At 42.9% G+C, this 22,901-nt stretch overlaps 1 protein-coding gene and 1 non-coding gene across 8 annotated transcripts in view; both read right to left on the reverse strand.

Moving 5' to 3' along the window:
• actn1 (actinin, alpha 1) overlaps window positions 1–22,901 on the reverse strand; it is a 211,321-nt gene that overhangs the window by 117,520 nt on the left and 70,900 nt on the right. For all 7 annotated transcript variants that reach the window (XM_078563178.1, XM_078563177.1, XM_078563175.1 and 4 more), the window contains exon 2: window positions 2,420–2,534. In XM_078563178.1, coding sequence (XP_078419304.1) covers window positions 2,420–2,444 — 25 coding nt within the window. In that variant the 5' untranslated portion in view covers window positions 2,445–2,534. The remainder of the gene's footprint in view (window positions 1–2,419; window positions 2,535–22,901) is intronic.
• LOC144693574 (U1 spliceosomal RNA) lies at window positions 20,276–20,439 on the reverse strand. Its single transcript, XR_013579563.1, has one exon. It is a non-coding gene; the product is annotated as a U1 spliceosomal RNA (small nuclear RNA).

The following is a 22,901-nucleotide window of genomic DNA, read 5'->3' on the forward strand; positions in this document are numbered from 1 at the left end:
CGACAACCGCCTGACAAGAGTCCAGCTACAGAACAAAGGCAGATCTCAGTCTTGAAGCCTCAGCAAGGAAGCTCTCATAATTCCGGGATGCCAACACATGGGTGACAGTGGGGGGTCATAGTTTAGGATGCTCAGGTTAAAGGTTAGAACACTTACATTGATTTACTGGCAACAAACAACAAAAGCACTTCAGAATTTTGTCAAACTATGGTAGAGGCCACTCACCCTTCTTTGACAAGAAGGCACCAGCACGCGATTCCTTCATTACATGCTATTATAAACTCAAACGGCAAGAATTTTAAAAGTACTCTAAGTGCCTCAAAGATATGGTAATATGCTGCAGCTCCTTCACTCTCTGTGCATGAGGGACCGGGATGAGGGGGAAGTTCTTCACGCTGAGGGTGGTGAACCTTTGGAATTCTATGCCCCAGAGGGCTGCGGGATGCTCAGTCATTGAGTACAGTCAAAACTGAGATCAATAGATTTCGATGTATTAGAAACATCAAGAGATAATGCAAGAAAACGGTGAAGCAGGAGATCAGCCATGATCTCACTGAATGGTGGAGTAGGCTAGAGGGGCCGAATGGCCTACTCCTGCTCCTATTTCTTATGTGCTTATGTACATGCTGCTGTCAAGGTCTGAAATAGTTCAGAATGTCCAGCTTGATTTCTTTTCACGTAGGTATATTGTCACGGCTCACAGGGATTAGTGAGCTGTAACATAAAGCTCCACTGTTCCCCGAGCCACAACACATGGGAAAAGTTTGACCAAACCACAAGATTGCCTCAATTCTACTTAACTGTTTTTTAAAAATTCATTCACGGGATGTGGGCTTCGCTGGCTAGACCAGCATTTATTGCCTATCCATAGTTGCCCTTGAGAAGGTGGTGGTGAGCTGCCTCCTTGAATCGCTGCAGTCCATGTGGTGCAGGTACGCCCACAGTGCTGTTAGGGAGGGAGTTCCAGGATTTTGACCCAGCGACAGTGAAGGAACAGTGATATATTTCCAAGTCAGGATGGTGAGTGGCTTGGAGGGGAACTTCCAGGTGGTGGTATTCCCACCTATCTGTTGCTCTTGTCCTTCTAGATGGTAGCGGTCATGTGTTTGGAAGGTGCAGTCGAAGGAGCCTTGGTGAATTCCTGCAGTGCATCTTGTAGATGGTATATACTGCTCCCACTGTGCATCGGTGGTAGAGGAGTGAATGTTTGTGGATGTGGTGCCAATCAAGCGGGTTGCTTTGCCCTGGACGCTGTCAAGCTTCTTGAGTGTTGTGGGAGCTGCACTCATCCAGGCAAGTGGAGAGTATTCCATCACACTCCTGACTTGTGCCTTGTAGATGGTGGACAGGCTTTGGGGAGTCAGGAGTCAGGTTACTCATCACACGATTCCTTGCCTCTGACCTGCTCTTGTAGCCACACTATTTATATGGCTAGTCCAGTTCAGTTTCTGGTCAATGGTAATCCCCAGGATGTTGATAGTGGGGGATTCAGTGATGGTAATGCCATTGAACATCAGGGTTGGCGATGGTTGTGTTCTCTTGTTGAAGATGGTCATGGCTTGTGTGGCGTGAATGTTACCAGTGGGACAGGATATATCCAGGGATGGTGATTTAATTTAACAGAGTACAAGCTCCAGGTTTCTAAACTTAATAAGTAAATAATTGTTTATTGAACAAATTTTCTTTAACCAGTGGCAAAAGAAAGAAATATGAACTGTAACTTCTAACACTATAACTTAAACTCTACTCCCTCCTTAAATCCCTATATACACACACAAGACACATAAGGCACACAAAACATGGGATAAAACAGTTCAATTGAACCAATCCAGAGCACAGGATTCGATGGGTTGATTTTGATTGATGTCTTCCAAATTCCTTTCAGTTCTTTGTTGGTGACATGAGGTGGTCTTCCAGCACTTTCAGTCTTTAGTTCACAGGTTGAGAACTTGCTTTTCAATGTCTCTTACAGTGGTTTTCCCCTTTTCATTTTTACAGGGGTTTCCCCCTTTTCATTTTTACAGGGGTTTCCTCAGAGAGAGAGAGAGAGAGAGAGAGAGCGCAAGTTATAGAGATATGAGGAAAAGAGATTTTAGATGTTTTCTCTTTGCAGGCCAGGAGCTTTGTGCTGCAGTGCTACCACACAAACCCTGGTCACTTGGTCAGGAGCCAATTAAAATGCTGTTGTCAGGCAGCTTCCTCGGTCAAGGACTCCTTTCCGGCACCATCCTGTCTTTCATGGCACACACTGTTCCAGGATTGCAATATATAGCTCTCATCCTGTTCCAGTAGGCACATCTTTCAAGCTGCAGCCATTGTAATTTTAATCCACAATCCAACAGAAATAAAATGATATGTTCTTTATAATATGCATGGGCGTGAACACAGGCACTGAACAATGAACATTAGACAAACCTACCAGAAATAACCTCCAGGAGAAGCATGAGTTTAAGGCCATCTCGAAAATCCTCTTCGATGCTCTCAATCTGTGTGCCTGCCTTGCGGAGATGAGAGTTGCACCAGGCTGTGAAAGTCTGTAAAATATAATTGCAATCTCAGAGTTAGGAAGAAATGTTATTTCCATAGAGAAAGAGACTTACATTTAAGTGGCTTTTGCATTGAAGGATGATAGATGAGAATTGCAATCTGCATTATATTGAATTAGTTTTTTTAAGCAAAGGGACTTTAAAAGAGTCTTGATTTACCATTTGGGAATTCATTATTTTTCTTCACATTATTGAGTTTATTTCTCCCAGTCGCAGATTATCCAAAAAAAAAACACCGCAGCCAGGTCTGTAGGCAAGTTTCAAGTCGAGTCAAGGAGAACTTGCCCTTACAGCTACTCTTAGTTGAAAGTCAGATAATTGAAATTATCTGGTCATTTTCATTCTTAGTATTGAGCTCCCACATTATTATTTACATTGAAGTCAAATTATTGGAGAGTTCACAGTTTTGCGCGCAAAACATATGACCAAGTTGTCAGGAGTAGAATTCTTTGGCTCAGTGTCAATTTTCAACCAATTTTATTTCTGCAAAGCACTTTGGAAGGTTTTCCTATGTCATAGGTGCTATATAAATGCAAGTCGCTTTTGTTGGTTGTGCAGAAGCACCTTTAATGTAATGAATGCCCCAGAACACTTCAGTTTTGGATGATTTGCAAATCGCCTTGGGTAGAACTAAAGTTTCTCCTTGCGGGGGAATCTAGAACTAGGAGGCACAGTTTAAAAATAAGGGGTCTCCCATTTAAAACAAGAGATGGAGGAATTTCTTCTCTCAGAGGGTCACTAAGCGCATGGAATTCTTATCCCCAGAGAGCAGTGGAGGCTGGGTCTTTAAATATATTCAAGGATGAGTTAGACAGATTTTTGATTGACAAAGGAGTCAAGGGTTATAGGGGCGTGGTCAATCTGCTCACAGTCTCTTAAAGGTGTAATACACCTCGGATTACCACAGGGGGACAGGCAGGAAAGTGGAGTTAAGGCCACATCAAATCAGCCATGGCCTTATTGAATGGTGGAGCAGGCCCAAGGGGCTGAATGGCCTGCTCCTGCTCCTATTTCTCATGTTCTTATGAAGGGGCCAGCACTAGAATGTTAGGCTGACTGAGCTCAGAAACGATCAAGTTGTGTGGAGCTGTTTCAACGAGATAAATTCAGAAGCAGGCTCTGTTGAAGAGATGAAAATATATGTGGTTTTGGTGGTAACTGGAATGTACAGTTGGAAACGGAACTTAGAATCAAATAAAAGCCCAAGGCTGTGTACCAACTGGATCAATCTAAGTAAGGCGAAGGTTTGGGTTCTTTGGCCGAAACATAAGAGCGTGGCTTCAGTTATATCGATTCCAAATTGAAGGAAGCTCATGCATGCCCAGAAACTTAATGTGGCCCAGCCAGTGGGACAGTGCTGTTTGATCCAAGAGTGATGGCGACAACAAGAGGGCTCGAGTAGTTGAATGTTGTCAGCGTGTGTGCGCGAAAGTTGGCTCCACTTTACAAAAGGGAACTTGTGGATGAGGGAAAGGGCTTAAGCGTGAACAGCTAGGGGCAAACCCAAGGTCCGCATGTCAATTGTAGAGAACTACACCCCCCACTGATCAACTACATCCCAGCAATCGGACTGGTACCACCCACACACGGCACCTCAATTTAAAAGATCAGTGCTATAAGCTTCTGTTGGCTGAACGAGTGACATTCCACTTTTATTACGTGGGAACAGGAATTTCTAACCAAGTTGTCCATTTTCTCTTGAAACTGGCAAACAAGTCGCACGGGTCTACAATATACCAAAAAGGGCTGCGAAACTTTCTAATCAGGACCACTGATTTACGTTAGCGGAATAAATTAACTTCAGGAGATTGCAGGGCTCTTTAAAAACAAAACGCCATTCCTGGATTCACATTGCAGGGTTCTTTTGTGGAAACAAAAACCCCGGGGCCTTGATCATATTTCAAAACGAGAGCTATTTCAGTGCAACTCCCTAAGTAGCTGGTGATTCTTAACTTGCTAATGGGCAGCCTGCCTTCGCTTGAGGGGCAAGACTGTTTTATTGCTCCTGGATATATATTCTATTTCAGTGCCTCTCCAGACTACACCCTTCCACAATCGCTCCACCTTCAGGCACACAAGAATGTAACTATTAGAGAAGCCAGTCCACCAATTTTCAACCATATATAGAGAAGGTAGGCCCCTTCATACCAAAACACATTGCTTTCTCATTCCTTTGTCATTACTCTATTTCTTTGTAATATAATAGGAGTACCCATCCGGTATTACAAAGCCAGGCCTAATAATAAAACGGCACCGTCAATATAAACTAATTCTTTAGAAAGCGAGCCAATTGGTTTTATCTTTCAGGACAAAGTGGCTGCATTATCAAAGTCTCTCAGCTGTTCAAAGCTTTTAGCACACACCACTTTCTGTTATCTGTTTAAAAAGGTTGCTGGACACCAACTTCCTCTTCCCAATTCGAAGACAAAAAAAAGGCACGGGGGTCCAGTTAATTGCCGTCAATGAGTAGGCTCCCGATCTTTAACTCCTTCGTAACTCAATAACTATAATTCACTTTACTTCGGTCTCTACAAAACTTCCAGAAAATAGATGCCTACTCTTAATATTTTTTATTCTTTTCCGGTGGAGCTATTTCCATTTGTCAGTTTTTCTCCTCATCGAGAGATTACTAGGACTTGTTCCATGGGTGCTGGTTTCCCTTTGGTGTTTGTCAGAAGGCTATTTGGCTACAGAGCCATCACACCTGACCTCCATATCTATCAATGTGCACTTTTTCAGCAAAGACGTCCAGATAGTGGCCAACATAGAGGATCCTGGACTATTTTTCCCATCCAAATCTGGGAGCAGAGAATCCAATTGTTGAGAGCAGCTAAACTCCTTTATCACTGAATTAAAACTGACTGAACAGTCAGTTGTAAGCTTCACCTTACAATGATGGAAAATTAACATACAACAACTTGCAACTCTATAGCGCCTTTAAATTAATAAAATGTTCCAAGGTGTTTTACAGGAACAATATGGAATGAAATATTGATATTGAGCAAAGATGACCAAAAAGCCTGGTCAAAGAGGTAGGTTTAAAGGGGCATCTCGAAGGAGGGATGAGAGATAGGGAGAGGTGGACAGATATAGGGAGAGAAATCCAGAGCCTATGGCCTAGGCATGATCACCAACGGTAGAGTGATTAAAATCAGGAACGCTCAAGGAGGCCAGAATAGGCAGAGTGCAAAGATCTAGATAGATTGTAGGAAATTACAGATGTAGGGAGGCGCAGGGTCATGGAGGGATTTGAAAGCAAAGACAAGAGTTTTAAAAATCGAGCCATTGCTCGACAGGGAGCCAGCGCAGATCAGCGAGCAGGACGTGGTGCAAGCTAGAACATGGAAAGCAGAGTGCTGAATGACCTAAAGCTTGCGGAGGTTAGAATGTGGGAGACCAGCCAGAGATGCACTGGAGGAGTCAAGTCTAGAGATGGGAGAAGCATGGATGAGGGTTTCAGCAGCAGGTGAGCCTAGGCAAACACAAACTCGGGCAAAGTTAGGGAGGTGGAAGTAGTTGGTCTTTGTGATGATGCGCCTGTGTGGTGGGAAGCACATAATGGATCACATATAAAACACTAGAGATTGTGATTAGTCTGCTTCAGCCTCATAGGGTTTCCATGGAGATGAACTGATTCAGTGGCTAAGGAACAGAGTGTGTGATGGGGACCGAAGATGGTGGCTTCAGTCTTCCCAATGTTCAGCTGAAGGAAGTTTCTGCTCATCCAGTACAGGATGTTGGGACAAGCAGGCTGATAATTTAGAGGCAGATGAGGAGTCAAGAGAGTGTGTGGTGAGGTGGAACATACGTGTGGAAACTGATGTCATGATTTTGAATGTGGAATTCTGGAACTTGCACCACCAAAAAGGCTATTGATGCCGCTGGGTCAATCGAAATTTTCAAGACGGAGATCGATAGAGTTTTGTTGGATAATAGTGTTAAGGGACAGGGAACAAAGGTGAATAAATACAGCTGAGATACAGATCAGCCATTATCTAACGCGAACAGGCTTGAAGGGGTGAACGGCCTCCTTCTGAGCTGTACTATTTTACACTTCTATGAAGGGTTTACTGCACAGGATGTTCACTTTCACACATATATGTCATCAGCCATAACTCACCGTTAACAGGAAGCCTCATTAGATTGCAGATGTGAAGTACTTTGAGGTTTTCTACCTCAGTGATGGGAAAAATAAAACATTATGAACACCACACTGCAACATAACTGAAGCGTGACAAAGGAACGACAGGGAGGTCAGGTTTCAAACTGAAACGCCTTCAACTGGAAGTGCAAACCGACACAAGTCAGGGTTCTCATTTATATTAATAATTAATGCTCCAGTGATCTTTTCGCTTTTGAAGCCCTACAAATTATAGCACTTGGTGCCACTGAAATGCAGGGTGAAAAGCAGACAAACCCATGGCTGTCGAAAGCTGAGAGAACGCTGGAGTTGGAATACGACACAAAGACAGTGGGAACATCAGGTCACAGACCCTCAGAAAATAATCGGCACGTTTTTGCCAGATCGCAGAGCAAAGCAAGGTCAGAGAGCAGGAAGTAAATTTTATGGACAAAGGTGAGATTGGAGATGTCACAAGGGCAGATGGGGGAAAAAAAATTAAAAATTGCAGATTTAGGGTGGGGTAAAGACAGCTCAGCAGACAATATTGTTTTCGGTGACAAAAGTTCCTCAGGCTTGCTGGAGATGAAGGTGAAAGTGTGGATGCAGTGGGTTAAGGAGATAGTTGCTGGTGATTATCATATTTGGCGAGGGATTTGGCGTGGCCTTGCCTGTGATAGAGATTTTGGGAGCTATTGCTGCCACAGTAAGTGGCTCAGTGACTGGGTGACCATGAGTATGGGTGGCGGAGTTATATGGAAGGAGACATTTATGAGATGGCAGGTTGGCAGTGCGTTCAGAGAGAGCAAAAAGGCTTAATATGAAGACTCTCATGACCCGGGTGGGGTGGGGGAGGGGGGAGAAGTCACTCAGTGCAGTAGCTGAGGGAGGAAAGAAGGGAGGAAATCTTAGGTAGAAACTTGGTTTGGGGCTTGAAGGAGGGCAGGAGTGAATGAGGATTTTGAAGGCGAGGCGATACATTGAAGGTAGGCGATTGTCCAGGGAGTCTTTCATCCTGATGGAATATGACCCGTAAGTGGTCAGGCCTACTTATTAACTTCCAAGGGCAAATCTATGCCAAATTTTAATGGTTAACAAGTCAGATGTTGGATAAATTTGCGGTTGAAAAGGAAACTTGGACTTGGACTCACATTTCCAATAGAAGGAAGAAATTTCACCAGCTCAGGTTTGTCTTGAGATTAATGGGAAACTCTTAACACTGGCCTGTAAGAAGTAGACCAAGGCCACTCCAGGAAAGACTTTACAAACATGATTGTGTGACTAATACAAGGAACAATTAAAACGAGCCCAAGTATGTTCAAATGCAGCAAGAATTTAATTCTTTTCTGCATATCACTTAATTGATATGGGCATCACGGCTGAACATTAATTGCTCATCCTTAGTTGCCCCACAAAGTGCTCGAGTGTTAGCCATGGCTCAGTTGGTCGCACTCTCATCTGAGTCACAAATTTGTGGTTTTAAGCCTCATTCTAGGCCTTGAGCACAAAAATCAATGCTGACGATGTAATGCTGTACTGAGGGAGTGCTGCACTGTTGGAGTGCTATCTTTCCGATGAGATGGTAAACAATCTCATCTGTCCTCTGAGGTGAACAGAAAAGGTCACATGGCACTATTTTGAAGAAGAGCGGGGGCGGGGGGGGGTCAGGGCTTATCACCAGCGTCCTGGTCATTATTTATCCCTCAATTAGCAACACAAACAAATAATTATCTGGCCATTATCACATTGCTGTTTGTGGGAGCTTGCTGTGCACAAACTGGCTGTCACACATCAAACGTTACAGCAGTGACTATACTTCAAAGGTACTTTATTGGCTGTAAAGCACTATGGGAGGTTCGGTGGTCATGAAATGCGCTCTATAAATGCAACTCTTACTTTTCTACAAGCTGCTCTTATTGCTGTGCAAGCTATACATTTTCTAGCCGGCTTCCTGTGGGCCCAGTTTGTGTTGTCAATAGTTAAGATGCACTGCGCCCAGGGAAGCAAAGATACACCTGAGGAGCGTGAGCCCAGGTCCCCAAACTTGTGATCAGTGCTGAAATTAAAATCCCCCGAATTGGGTACGTTCCCAGATGCACTGTGGCTCATGAACTCGACCTGTGCTGCCAAGGTTCGGGTTGAGCTGACAGAATTCTGCACAAAACACTAATATCTCTCATATTTGGAATTCATGCAGTCTTCTCCTTGGAGCATTGTAGTTACTCGATTATTTCATTTTGTACGAAAGACCACGCACAAGAATTCTCTGCAAACCCCGACTCCAGAATGCAGGCAATTGTCTATATTTTCAAAAAGTATATCAGCATTGATAGGAAGTGAAGAGCCGAAGGGAGGCAAGCAGAACAATTAAGTTTTGATGATTGCAATCACAAATAATAATAAAAATATCAGCTTGACAGCTTTACAACTGTCTCTAGATATTTAATGCAGTATATATTGTTACTTTTCCATTTCCTGGATGCAGGATAAATAGGTGAAATCATCAGGAATCTTGAAGGGGCAGAAGTAAAAGGGAAACTAAAATATTTACTGCCTTGTGTGACTCTGAACCACGTTACTGAATTGTCTATAAACGCTCCACACAATAAATTAGCTTTCTTCCGGAGTGCAGCGGCTCACTTTAGGCTGTTGACGGAACTGCATTTGTTAGCAAGAGTCAGGATCAGCTCTGAACAGCTGCCAATTGCTGCATTCAAGCTCCCCATTCGGGGCAGAGTCCGAATCCCCAGAGTCCACTTACACGGGAGAAGCTTGGCTTCACATCAACACTGCAGTTGGTTTTCCAAGTGCTCGCCTGGAGTGTGGGTGTTGCCCATGATTGCTTTGAATATGCACCAACAGGTGAGGCACCTTGCCACAGGCAAGGAGTTAGAAACTCTACCCTGGAATGTAACGGCAGCCTGAATCCAGCCCAACTTCATCAGAGACTGAAACTTGGCAGGAGGGAGTCTTACTTCACTTCGTTTTAGAGTCTGTTTGAGCTGAACAACCGATTTCCATGAGAGAATGTTTAACGTTCAAGCTACACAACCTTAACAACAAGAAGCCCTCAATTGCATTTCTCTCTTTAAACTCTAAATTGCCTTTTCAATCTTCAGAAAATAAGCTAGAGCACAAATTCAGAACCGAATTGAACAGTGTGATGTTACCAGGGATGAGGGACTTCAGTTACGAGTAGTGGGGGCAGGAGAGGAGAGGGTTGGGGGTAGGAGAGGAGAGAGTTGGGAGGGAGGGGTGGTTGGTTGGAAAAGTTAGGGCTGCTTTTCAATGGAACAATGACAATTAAGAAGTGACCTAATGGAGGTTTCCAAGATTATGAGCGGTTCTGATAGTTAAAACAGGAAACACTCTTCTCTCTGGAGACTGGGTCAACAACCAAAGACCACTGATTCAAAATCATTGGCGTTAGATCTAAAAGGGGAATTTTTTCACTCCAGAGTTGTCAAGATCTGGAACTGAAAAAATGGCGGAAGCCAATTCCATGAATAATTTTAAAAGGCATTTGGCAGACACTCTTGAAGATGAGGAACTTATAGTGCTGTGGATAAAAAGCGAGAGTATGGGACTCAACATGACTATTCTTTCAAATAGCCAGCACAGGCATGATGGATGAATGGACTGCCTCTGTGCTGTAGTTTTCTATCATTCCATGAATATCTTCGGCAACATATCAGGTTAAAGAATTTTGTAACACTTCCAGAGCTGTACCTGATGTATAATGAGGTGTTTGGTTAGTTTGTCAGATAAATTAATAGATTTGTAGTCACAAAAGGATCATTAAGCTTTTGGGTTGATTGAGCAACAGTATGTTGGAAAGGCACAATAAGATTATCTTTAATACTGTATCCTGTAAAATTAAACAGATGTGGATACATATATACTGTAACTTCATTGAAAGGCTTTGCAGCTAAAGTGAAGACGCAGAATAAGTCTAAACTCAAGATCTGACCCTAAAGAGAAGCAATGGGAGACTCTCAGCAAAGGTGGCCTCACACCATTTGGGTTTGACACTGCATGAAGTATAACTCCAAGATAATGTTAAACTGAAATTAAAAAGTGCTCAGGAGATTCACTCTAAAACCACTTGGAGTTCACAAGAATTAAGAACACAAGAAATAGAAGCAGGAGTAGGCCATTTTGCCCCTCGATCCTGCTCTGCATTCAATAATTTCACGATTGTGGCCTTAACTCTGCTTTCCTGCCTGCCCCATATAAACCTCAACTCCCTTATAGATCAAATATAAGGCTAAGTTAGACAGACCTAGCCTTGAATATATTCACTGACTCAGCTTCCGCTGTTCTCGAGGCAGAGAGTTCCAAAGAGCGAAGAAATTCCTCCTCACTTCTGTCTTAAATGCAAGACCCCTTATTTTTAAACAGTTCCAGATTCCCCGATGAGGCGAAACATCCTCTCACCATCCACCCTATCAAGCCCCCTTCAGAATCTTATGTTTCAATAAGGTCACCTCTCATTCTTCTAACTCCATTGAGTACAGGCCCAGCCTGTCAACTTTTCCTTATAAGGCAACCCCTTCATCCCAGGAATCAACCTGGTGAGCCTTCTCTGGACTGCCTTCAATGCAAGTATATCTCTCCTTAAATAAGTAGACCAAACCTGTACACAGTACTCTAGGTGTGTTCTCACCAATGCTCTGTACAGTTGTAGCCAGGCTTACTTACTTATATACTCTTTCCCCCTTGCAATAAAGGTTAATATTTGCCTTCCTTTTTACTTGCTGTACCTGCATGCTAACTTTTGTGATTCATTTTTTTGTTGTTAATAATGCTTTTTACTCTTTGCCGAGATCAAAATGGTTGCAGAGTAAATGAATCAGATCCAGACTTCTCCAGCCAATTCTAAGCTGTGGTCAAGGGTAATCAATGAAGGAACCACTGCAGAAGGATGTGAATAGGCAACGGATGGAATAAGAGCAAGGGGGGAAATAACCACTTCCTTATCTCTGCCTGAACTATGCACTTAACCTCTCAGATTCAATAAAGCACAATTCAGGGTTACTAGCAACATGTTAAAATGTTAGAAATGTTGTCAAATCCATGCACCTCTTTAATAAATTGTTCAGATGGCCTCAGATATTCTAACAACTTCACCATTTGTTTTCACAATTCCTTTCACATATTTTAGATTTTGGGTTCATTGTGTTGCATAACATCGCAATTTTGGAAAAAAGGGTATATTCTGCTGAACTCAAGTTTTCTTGATGCATAAAATCTTTTAATGTCACAAATTCAGGTGTCGCGGTGTTACTTGCACTACAATTCAAATAACTGGATAATTCACCTCTTTTGCACAAGAAACAAGTAGATGGGCATCCTATTAAAAATCAAAATTAGACATGCTTTTGGTTGCCTTAGGTTGTAATATAAGTCCACTTGGAATAAAGAGTAGATATAGAAATAAACAAAACAAACACTGTGCTCATAAAATCCTCGAAAATGGTCTTTCAATCCTGAACTGTAAGTTCTGAGGTGAGTACCAAACACATTAGAACCTAGACTCAGTGGATTGAGCCAGAGTTAGAGACTAGATGGTTGCAGAGTAAATAAATCAGACCGAGACTTCTCCAGCCAATTCTAAGCTGTGGTCAAGGGTAATCAATGAAGGAACCACTGCAGAAAGATGTGAATAGGCAACGGATGGAATAAGAGCAAGGGGGGAAATAACCACTTCCTTATCTCTGCCTGAACTATGCACTTAACCTCTCAGATTCAATAAAGCACAATTCAGGTTACTAGCAACATGTTAAAATGTTAGAAATGTTGTCAAATCCATGCATCTCTTTAATAAATTTGGCAATGGCCCAAAGTAGCGTTGAGGCTAATGGCCCTCATCATTTATAAGCAAATTGGGTACCAACTTCTGATAAACACAGGTGCACAGTTAAATAATCCCAAAGTTGCTGTCTGAGATGCGCCACTCCATTGTAAACTGCATGAAAATGGCATCTCACCATCTGGATTGCACTGTGAGAAGTTTAAGTACTGACGTCGTAAATATGGACTAAACTTGCAAGTTAGGGTTTTTCCATTTCAGTTTAAGCATCCTTTTAACAGCATGATAAATCTTGATCACTATCAAATAACCGCTGTAGCATTTACATTGAATTTTATAAATTTGGAATTTCATTCTTTCATCTTTTGGTTTTTGCTCGAGTTTAAAAGTAACTGTTTTTTTTACATTTTATCTTCTTTTCCCCTCCCTCTCTTTCTTAATCCACTTTGTTTTTCTCTTTTTATTTCACTTTCCCTACCTGATTTGACATCGAATTCAATATTCTAACTTACACTTCTGGGGTAATTGGTGGTACCACTGGGGGAGTCCTTTGTTCCTCCAAGAGCCAAAAGTTACAACAATCTCTGGGCTACGGTATACCTTACTCTTTCGATTGAGAGCTTATTTACCTCAGCTCCTCAAAAAAAAAATAGCCAGTGAAAGCAGAGAAGGGTTTTATTCCCATTTTCCCCCTTTATCCATCTGACCAGAGAAACTAGGAGTAAAATACAAATCCATAGCAACAGCCATCTGGCATTCCTTCCCATTCCTGCAGGAACCTGCTCGAGGAATGTCAGCCGGCTATTTTCGAGGTACCATAACTAACCCTAATCCCCCACACACATGCACGCACACAGCCTGGGATACTGGGGCCAACTACAACACCGTAAAACGAAGGCCCGAACCAAACTCCTTCCTGATTTAAGAACATAAGAAATAGGAACAGGAGTAGACCATTCTGCCCCTCGAGCCTGCTCCGCCATTCAATAAGATCATGGCTGCTCTTCTTGTGTTTCGATTTCCACATTCCCATCTAACCCCGAAAACCTTCAATTCCCATGCCTAACAAGAATCTATCTACCGCTGCCTTAAAAATATTCAATGGCCCCGCCTCCACCACCTTCTGAGGCAGAGAATTCCAAAGTCGCACAACCCTCAGAAAAAAATTCTCCTCATCTCTGTTGTAAAAGGGTGACCCCTAATTTTAAAACAGTGCCCCCTATTTCTGGGCTCACTCACAAGAGGAAACATCCTTTCAACGTCCACCTTGTCAAGGCCATCCAGGATCTTGTACACTTCAATCAAATCACCCCTTACTCTTCTAAACTCCAGTGGAAACAAGCCCAGTCTGTCCAACCTTCCCTCGTAAGTCAACCCACTCGTTCCAGGTATCAATCTAGTAAACCTCCTTTGAACCGCCTCCAATGCATTTACATCCTTCCTTAAATAAGGAGACCAAAGCTGCACACAGTATTCAAGGTGCGGTCTCACCAATGCCCTGTATAACTGAAGCATAACATCCTTACTTTTATCAATTCCTCTCATAATAAAGGATAGCATTCCATTAGCCTTATTAATTACTTGCTGTACCTGCAAGCTAACCTTTTGTGACTCATATACTGGAACACCTAGATCCCTCTGCGCCTCAGAATTATGCAGCCATTCCCCATTTACGTAATACTCCGCTTTTTTGTTCTTCCTGCCAAAGCGAACAACTTCACATTTTCCCACATTGAACTCCATTTGCCAGATCTTTGTTCACTCATTCAACCTATCTATATCCATCTGCAACCTCCTCATGTCCTCTTCACAACATACTTTCCTACCTATCTTTGCTACCACGTCTTCACTCCCCTCATCTAAGTCATTGATGTAAATCATAAAAAGTTGAAGCCCCAGTACAGACCCCTGTGGGACGCCACTTGTTACATCCTGCCAATCAGAAAAAGACTCATTTATGCATACTCTCTGCTTTCTGCCAGCCAGCCAATCTTCTATCCATGCTAATATGTTACCCACTACACCATGCACTTTTATTTTCCGTAATAATCTTTGATGTGGCACCTTATCAAATGCCTTCTGGATATCCAAGTACAGTACATCTACAGGCTTCCCTTTATCCACTGTGCATGTTACTCCTTCGAAAAACTCCAATAAATTGGTTAAACATGATTTTCCTTTCACAAAAACCATGCTGACTCTTCCCAATTGCCTTGAGCTCTTCTAAGTGCCCAGCTATAACCTCCTTAATGATCGATTCTAATAACTTCACCACGACAGACGTCAAGATAACTGGCCTATAGTTTCCGGTTTTCTGCCTCCCTCCCTTCATGTTAGAGGGGTTATATTTGTGACCTTCCAATCTGATGGAACCTTTCCAGAATCTAGTGAATTTTGGAAAATTAACACCAGCGCATCGACTACCTCATTAGCCACCTCTTTTAAGACCCTAGGATATAGCCCATCAGGACCCGGAGACTTGCCAGCCTGCAGCTCCATCAATTTGCTCGGTACCATTTCCCTAGTGATTTCAGTTTCACCAAGTTCTTTTCTCCTGTTCACCTCCAGATTTGCAGCTATTACTGGAATGCTTTTGTATCCTCTATAGTGAACACAGAAGCAAAATATTTGTTCATTTCTTCCCCCATTTCCTTATTATCTACTATTAACTCCCCACTGTCACTCTCTAGAGGACCAACACTTACTTTACTTTTTTCCTTGTTAAATACCTGCAGAAATTCTTGCTATCTGTTTTTACATTTCTAGCTAGCTTCCTCTCATAACCTAATTTCTCTCTCCTGATTAACCTTTTTGTCATTCTCTGCTGTTCTATATATTCTGTCCAATCATCTGTCCTGCCACTCATCTTTCTGGAATTGTATGCTTCTTCCTTAAGTTTGATGCTTTCCTTAACATCTCTAGTTAATCATGGATGGTGGGTCCTCCCCTTAGTATTTTTCTTTATAGTAGGAATTCATTTATTCTGAATACTCTGAAATATCCCCTTAAATGTCTGCCACTGCTTCTCTATTGATCTATCCTCTAGCCTAGTTTCCCAGTTCATTTCAGCTCGCTCAGCTTTCATCCCCACATAGTTGCCCTAGTTTAAGTTTAAGATACTAGCCTTAGACCCACTCTTCTCCCTTTCAAGCTGGATATAAAATTCAATCATATTGTGGTCGCTGCTACCTAGGGGTGCCTTTACTCTGAGGTCATTCATTAATCCTGTCACGTTACACAATACCAAATCTACTATAACCTGCTCTCTGGTTTGTTCCAGAACATGCTGCTCTAAGAAACTATCTCAAAAGCATTTTAAGAACTCCTCGCAGGCAACTACTGCCAATCTGATTTTTCCAGTTTATGTGTAGATTAAAAACACCTATGATTATTGCTGTCCCTTTATCGCAAGCACACAATATTTTCTCTTGAAAACTTTGTCCTACACTGTAGCTATTGTTAGGGGGCCTGTAGACCACTCCCACGAATGACTTTTTCTCCTCTACTATTCTTCATCTCCACCCAAACCGATTCTACATCCTGATCTCCTGAACCAAGGTCATCTCTAACTATTGCACCAATGCCCTCTTTGCCCTGAAGTGCCATCCCTCCACCTTTACCTAGCTTCCTAGTCTGCTCGAATGTCAAGTAATGTACCCTTCAATATTAAGGACCCAATCTTTGTCATCCTGCAGCCACGTCTCCATAATTGCTATCAGATCATATTTATTTACTTCAATGCGGGCCATCAATTCATTTACTGTGTTATGAGTGCTACGTGCATTCAGATAGAGAGCCTTCAGTTTTGTCTTTTTGTTACCTTTGTAACATCGAGCCTTGACTGTCGATGTATTCTTAGGTTTTTTCTGTCCGTCCGTTCCTGCCATTCTCTGACCCTCATTTCTCATGTTAATATTTTGCTCTCCTGTCTTGACTCTTACACCTTGAATTGCTACCTCTACCCAAGCTTGATCCCTCACCCCTCTTGTTTAGTTTAAAGCCCTCTCTACTTCCCTAGTTATGCGATTTGCGAGGACACTCATTCCAGCACGGTACAGGTGTAAACCGTCCCAACAGTACAACCCCCACTTTCCCCAGTATTGATGCCAGTGCCCCACAACCCAGAACCCACTTTACCCACACCAGTCTTTGAGCCATGCATTCGTCTCTCTAATCTTATTTGCTCTATGCCAATTTGCATGTGGCTCAGGTAATAATCCAGAGATTATTACCTTTAAGGTTCTGCTTCTTTATTTGGTACCTAGCTCCTCATACTGACTTTGCAGAGCCACTTTCCTAGTTCTACCTATGTCACTGGCACCTACATGGACCACGACGACAACTGGATCCTACCCCTCTCATTGCAAGTTCCTCTCCAGCCCTGAGCAGATGTCCCGAACCCTAGCACCGGGCAGGCAGCATAGCTATCTGGACTCTTGCTCTTTGTTGCAGAGAACAATGTCAATCCCCCTCACTATACTATCCCCTACTACCACTACATTCCTTTTTGCTCCCCCCGCTTGAATGGCTTCCTGTACCACAGTGCCATGGCCAGCCAGCTGATCCATCTTGCAGACTTCGCTTTCACCCACACAGAATGTGAGCACCTCAAACCTGTTTGACAATTGCAAAGCCTGAGGCTCCTCCCCTACTGTCTGCTCGGTCCCATTACCCTGCCTCACTGACAGTCACATCGTCCTGTCCCTCACTGCTGACCAAAACAGACCCTATTCTGAGAGGTGTGACTGTCTCCTGGAACATAGTATCCAGGTATTTCTCCTCCCTTATGTTGCACAGTGTCTGCATTTCAGCTTCCAGATCAATAATCTTGGTCCGGAATTCCTCAAGCTGCTTACACTTCCTGCAGACGTGTTTGTCATGGATCGCCTTGGCGTCCAAAAGCACCCACATTCCACAGCTGCAACATAACACCTGCCCTACCATTCTAACTTAAGTTTTAGTTAATTTACTCTAATTACTTTCTTCCTATGTATGCTATAATCTACTGTGTTTATTGAATGCTAGTCCCACTGACAACTAAAGGTTGCTTCTTAACAACAAGGTTTTTAGCCACGTCTAACAAACAATGTGTTTTAGGTATTTGTTTAAATTACTTTACTTCTATTGCTTTTTTATCTTTATTGTTTGATTTTAATTTTAAAGTTTTGAAATTTTGATTTATTATTTTAAAGTTTTAGTTCTTTTTATTTATAGATCCACCTTAACTCACCTATCCTAGGCTGGCTTCTCACACACTGACCCTTAGACTGAGCACTTCCCAGCCAATCAACTTACTGGCTTCCTGTGATGTCACAGTTGTTTTTTTTTCCCTTTTTCTGGGACTACAGCTTCCCTGCAGCTAAAACACTGAAACAGCGCGCTGCTCAGCTCCCAACTCTCTCCCGCAGGTCTGCTCCGTTCTGCTCTGACTCACAGCAAGGTACCCAAACTGAAGTCCCCGCCGCTCTCCTCGCCCTTTTAAAACTGAAGTCGCTCCCGCTCTCCATGTCCTTTTCAAACTGAAATTTCTCCTGCTCTCCACGTCCTTTTCAAACTGGACTCACCGCCGCTCTCCGCATCCTTTTCAAACTGAAGTCCCCGCTGCTCTCCATGTCCTTTTTAAACTGAAATCTCTCCCGCTATCCGCGTGCTTTTCAAACTCTGTATGTATAGCTTGGTGTCAGAACTTACCTGGCAAAACAGGATTCTTCTTTTGCACTCGTTCACACTGATGATTTACTTAGGTACAATATCACTTTATATTAGAGCAAGATAATCTTTGTTAACAAAAATATTAGAATTCTTAGCTACTCTGCCACAGAAAGCAGGAGAGCCAGGCAATTTACTCCCAGTGTTCCGAGAGCACCTTCACACTGTCGGAGCGTCCTTGGTCAATGATGTCCAATTTTCCCACTATTGATGGTATTCTGTAAAAGGACCAGGCAGTACTGGAAACCCACACTGTTACGAGCTGTTCTTGGTCTCCACTTAAAACTGAACCATGGAACCATAGAAAAGTTACAGCACAGGTGGTCATTCGGCCCATCTTGACCATGCCAGCCCGAGGACACCCAGGTGCCCTTTCTAATCCCACCTTCCTGCACCCGGCCCATAGCCCTGCAGCTTACAGCACTTAAGGTGCAGATCCAGGTACTTTTTAAAAGAGTTGAGAGTTTCTGCCTCTACCTCCAACTTGGGCAGCGAATTCCAGACACCCACTACCCTCTGTGTAAAAAAACTTCTTCCTCATGTCCCCCCTACACTTTCTGCCACTTATCTTGAATCTATGTCCCCTGGTTCTAGAATTCTCCATCAAGGGAAACAATTTTATCCTGTCCACTCTATCTATTCTCCTCATAATTTTGTACACCTCAATCAAGTCACCTCTCAGCCTTCTTTGTTCCAGGGAAAATAACCCCAACCTATCCAATCCCGTTTACCAATGAGAATCTAGGGGGCTGTAGCTTCTTGTACAGCAGCAGCAGCTGAAGTAAATAGGGCAGAGCAGTGTGCGAAGGGTTGCTAGTCTTTGCTTGAGTGCCTCTTCTCTGGCACTCTTTGCTTTTAAAAAAAAAAGGGTTAATACTGCTTCGTAGCTCAATCACCAGGATATGCAATATGACTCATCCGCTCATCACCCCATGCTTCACTGTACAGCTTCTCACGTGACCCTGGCTTGATCAAGAACTATTCTCAAGGAAATAAAGGATTTGACTGCACTTCCTGCACGACAGTATACACACATTACATTCAGGGTTAGATCCCCTCCCAAGCTCCCTGTCGGGAAAAGGAAATCTTGAATCATATTTTGCTTCTTCTCAGTTTCCATTTGAACACAAACATTTTGGAGGTGTCTTTGCCGTGTTCATTCTGGCTGACTAAGTCTCAACTCAGCCGCTTGGTACATTAAATACTTCACAGCATATTTGAAGGAAACCATCCCAATGTTTTGCAGGACAAATTCAGAAGCATCTTCCAAATAGTGAACAAAATCAATGTGAACTTATAAGGGTAAATTTCCACATCCTTTAGGTATTTGAATATCTCTCGCATGGATACCTACTCCAAAAAAGGCAGGCGATGCAAATATAACCGACAGTTTCACCAGCCTACAACTATAATTAACAGAGGTGCACACACAGCCTCTACACGCCATGAAGAGTTTAGAGTTCACGTGGTAACATGACTCTGTTAGCTCATCTGCAGCATTCCTCATGCTAAAACAGGGATTGGCCTCTGAGGATCTTTACAATGACAAACGAAAAGCCCAAATACCCAGCTAGTCGGAACCAACAGAAATTTTTACCTTTGACCATCAGAGGCTATTTTAACATCCTGTTTCAAAGCTTTATAAGAAACTGATAGCAATAACTGCTGAGGCAACCCATCATTAGACACTGTGGCCCCACAAGCCCACTGCGTGACCAGAACCAGCAAGGATTCACCTCAAAAAGGCTGCAAAACATATACCACAACGTAAATACTCGAGGGTCAATATGCTTTCAAAAGGCAGAACAATGACCTTTTGACTCTGCTCCTATTCCCTGTCCTCTCTAACGCAAATCAAGCACGACAGAGACCGAATAAATCCAGTTCAGAAAAGTCAAGAACGTTCTACAGACCGAGGAGCTTAAAAGAAGCTCTTTTTAGGAGAGGAGCTATATTTTTTTTTAAAATGGAACTTTGCTTTTTCTTACATCAGAGATTGGGGTTCAAATTCAGCCCAAGCTGGCAATACTCAAGTATACTCTCCTTTTTTAATAGGAATAGTCCTAGATTGTAAGTGTTTATTTTTTTCAGGGGAGAGCGCAAATGCAATCCCCCATTACCACAAAGCTTGCAGTAGAGTACCCCGCATTTGGGGACATCGCAGGTGTCGGCACACCCAGGGTGCAATGGGATAGCCTCAGCCTGGAAGCACAACCTTCATGATCATTTTTGCTTAACTGGCAGGGGAGAAACAGAGTTCCAAATGCACACTAGCTGCAATTAGATCCTAAATTGGTACATCTCAGATTAATTGAGAGCAAGGAATGTTCCCAGCTGCCTTAGCTTGCCTTAAGAGGCTTGATATGAACATTAGATGGGGAAAAAAAACAAAATTGTTACTCTCAAACCACCAAACACAAAATTAATCCCAAACAACCACCCCACAGCTGCATTTTATGGTGCTACAATGCATTAGTACACCAGTATATTGGCAGAAGAGAATGCATGCCGAAACAGCAAGAAACAAAAAAACGGATAGTAAGCCCATCTTGATTCATCCCATGGAGCTGCGTGTTAGAGGATTAAAACAACTTTTCTACTCCCTAGGCCATAAAATCCCACAATTCTTACAGGGCCTTTGTTTGGGAGCAACAATAAGCAAGAGGAGCTCATGGACATCTTTGCCCCAGTGATTGAAGCCATCCAATCAGCTGCCTCTGCCACGTCCCTCCCTATCTGCCCTAGCGCCGAACTCACATCTTTCTCTAGTTTCTCTCTCCTCTTGCCCTCTCTGAGTTCATCTTGTCCAAGAGACCGCCTCCTGCTCCCTTGACCCACTAAACTGCTGACCGCCCAACTTCCCCTCCTGGTCCACATGTTAGTTGATATTGTTAATGTTCTCTCAATTCAGGTGTTGTCTCTCTCTCTAAATTTGCCATCAGCACCCCTTTCCTCAAAAGAAAAACCCTTGACCCCTCCATCCTTGCAAACTACTGCCCCACCCCCAACTTCCCTTTCCTCCCCAAAGTCCTTTTGAAAATTTTACATATTCTCACCTGCAAGTTGCCCACGGGCAACATCATTCAAAGACACAGGGCGGGGTTTCTGCACCCGCCCACTGCCAGGATTGTCCGGTCCCACCACAAGTCAATGGCCATCTCACCCGCGGCTGGTCCCGCCCGGAACGGGGCCGGAAAATCGCAGCCACAGTGTTAGATTTTACATTTTTGCTGATGACACCCAGCTCTACCTCACCACCAGCCCCCGTGACTCCTCCACTGCTTCCACTTGTCAGCATTGGTTGAGAAGAAATTTCCTCCAATTGAAAATATTGGCAAGGAGCCATTGTTTCAGGAACTCCGCCAAACTCCATTCCCTAGCTACTGGCTCCATATCTCCCCCCCGGCAAGTGCGAGTCAGAACCCAGGCTGCTTGCAATCTTAGTGTCATACTCAGCCGCAAGATGAGCTTCCAACTGCATGCCTACGCTATCATGAAGACCACTTATTTCCAACTCTGTAACATTCCCTGACTTTGCCCCTGCCTGAGCTCATCTGCTGCTGAAACCCTCATCCATGCCTCTGTTACCTCTAGACTCGACTATGCTGACACACTCCTGGTGCTATCACACGGGAGGTGGTAATTGCCGGGCTGACCAAATCCCAAAGGGAAACTTGGTCAAGCTATCACAACGATTTGCAATTTGTATTTTTATTACAAGAAGGGACATATCCTGAAGTCAGAAATAAAGATTCCACTAACACTTTTGGAGACTTTAAATATTACATGAAAACATTTAACAACAAAAGAAAATGTAAACACACAAGATTACAATTACACAGTTAAATTTAGTCTTACAATATTTTCCAAAAGATTTCTACTTAGCTATACTCACAAATAAACACCCTTTTCCAGGCAACAATCCCTATAGATTCCTAATCTATAAAAAATCCAGTAATATTACTGCAAGACACTCACTGTTGCTATAAGAGAGGTATTTCACAGGGGTTTCTCTCTCCCTCTCACTCGACAATGGAAATCTAAGGCTGGCAACAAAATCTTACTTTCTGGAATAAACACACACTTCTCTGGGGTGGCTAGAGGCTGCTTACTTCACAGGCCTGCCCATGCACAGCACACTCTTCAAGACATCACATGGCCACACCACCCACGCAGCTTTCAATCCTTCCTTAAATAGGTTTTTTCCCATTCATCTTTAAACCCATTGTCCTTCATTTTCTTTACCTTTCCCAAATCCTTCATATTGTCTTCATTGCCACTACTTTTGGGAAAAATAAACTTAACAACTTTGCTTTATTCATTTATGATCTTTGCCAGTTGTAAAACTTCCTGTATTTCTTAGAAATCCCACAGCTAAAAATTCAACTCCTCATTTATTTCCTAATGCAAATTCCTATTCATGCTGTATTTACGTGTATTTCATCTTAGCTTGTCCATCTCCACTTCAACATGCCTGCTTTTACACCTAACCCTTTGATGATTTAAACCTTGCAGTCTGACTGTCTTCAGTTTAAATAAATTAGTTACACACACACAAGCATACACACAGCCCCACAAGCCTGCTTCACAGTAACATTGGAAAAAATGATATTTTCTTTACACTGGCTGGACTCTGACATTCTAGCCACCATAAACTTGAGGTCATCCAGAGCTCTGTGCCCTTACTCAGAATAAGTTCAGTTCTCCTATAATC

This window comes from Cetorhinus maximus, chromosome 18 (genome assembly GCF_964194155.1).
Source record: "Cetorhinus maximus chromosome 18, sCetMax3.hap1.1, whole genome shotgun sequence".
In the NCBI taxonomy this organism is placed as follows: Eukaryota; Metazoa; Chordata; class Chondrichthyes; order Lamniformes; family Cetorhinidae; genus Cetorhinus; species Cetorhinus maximus.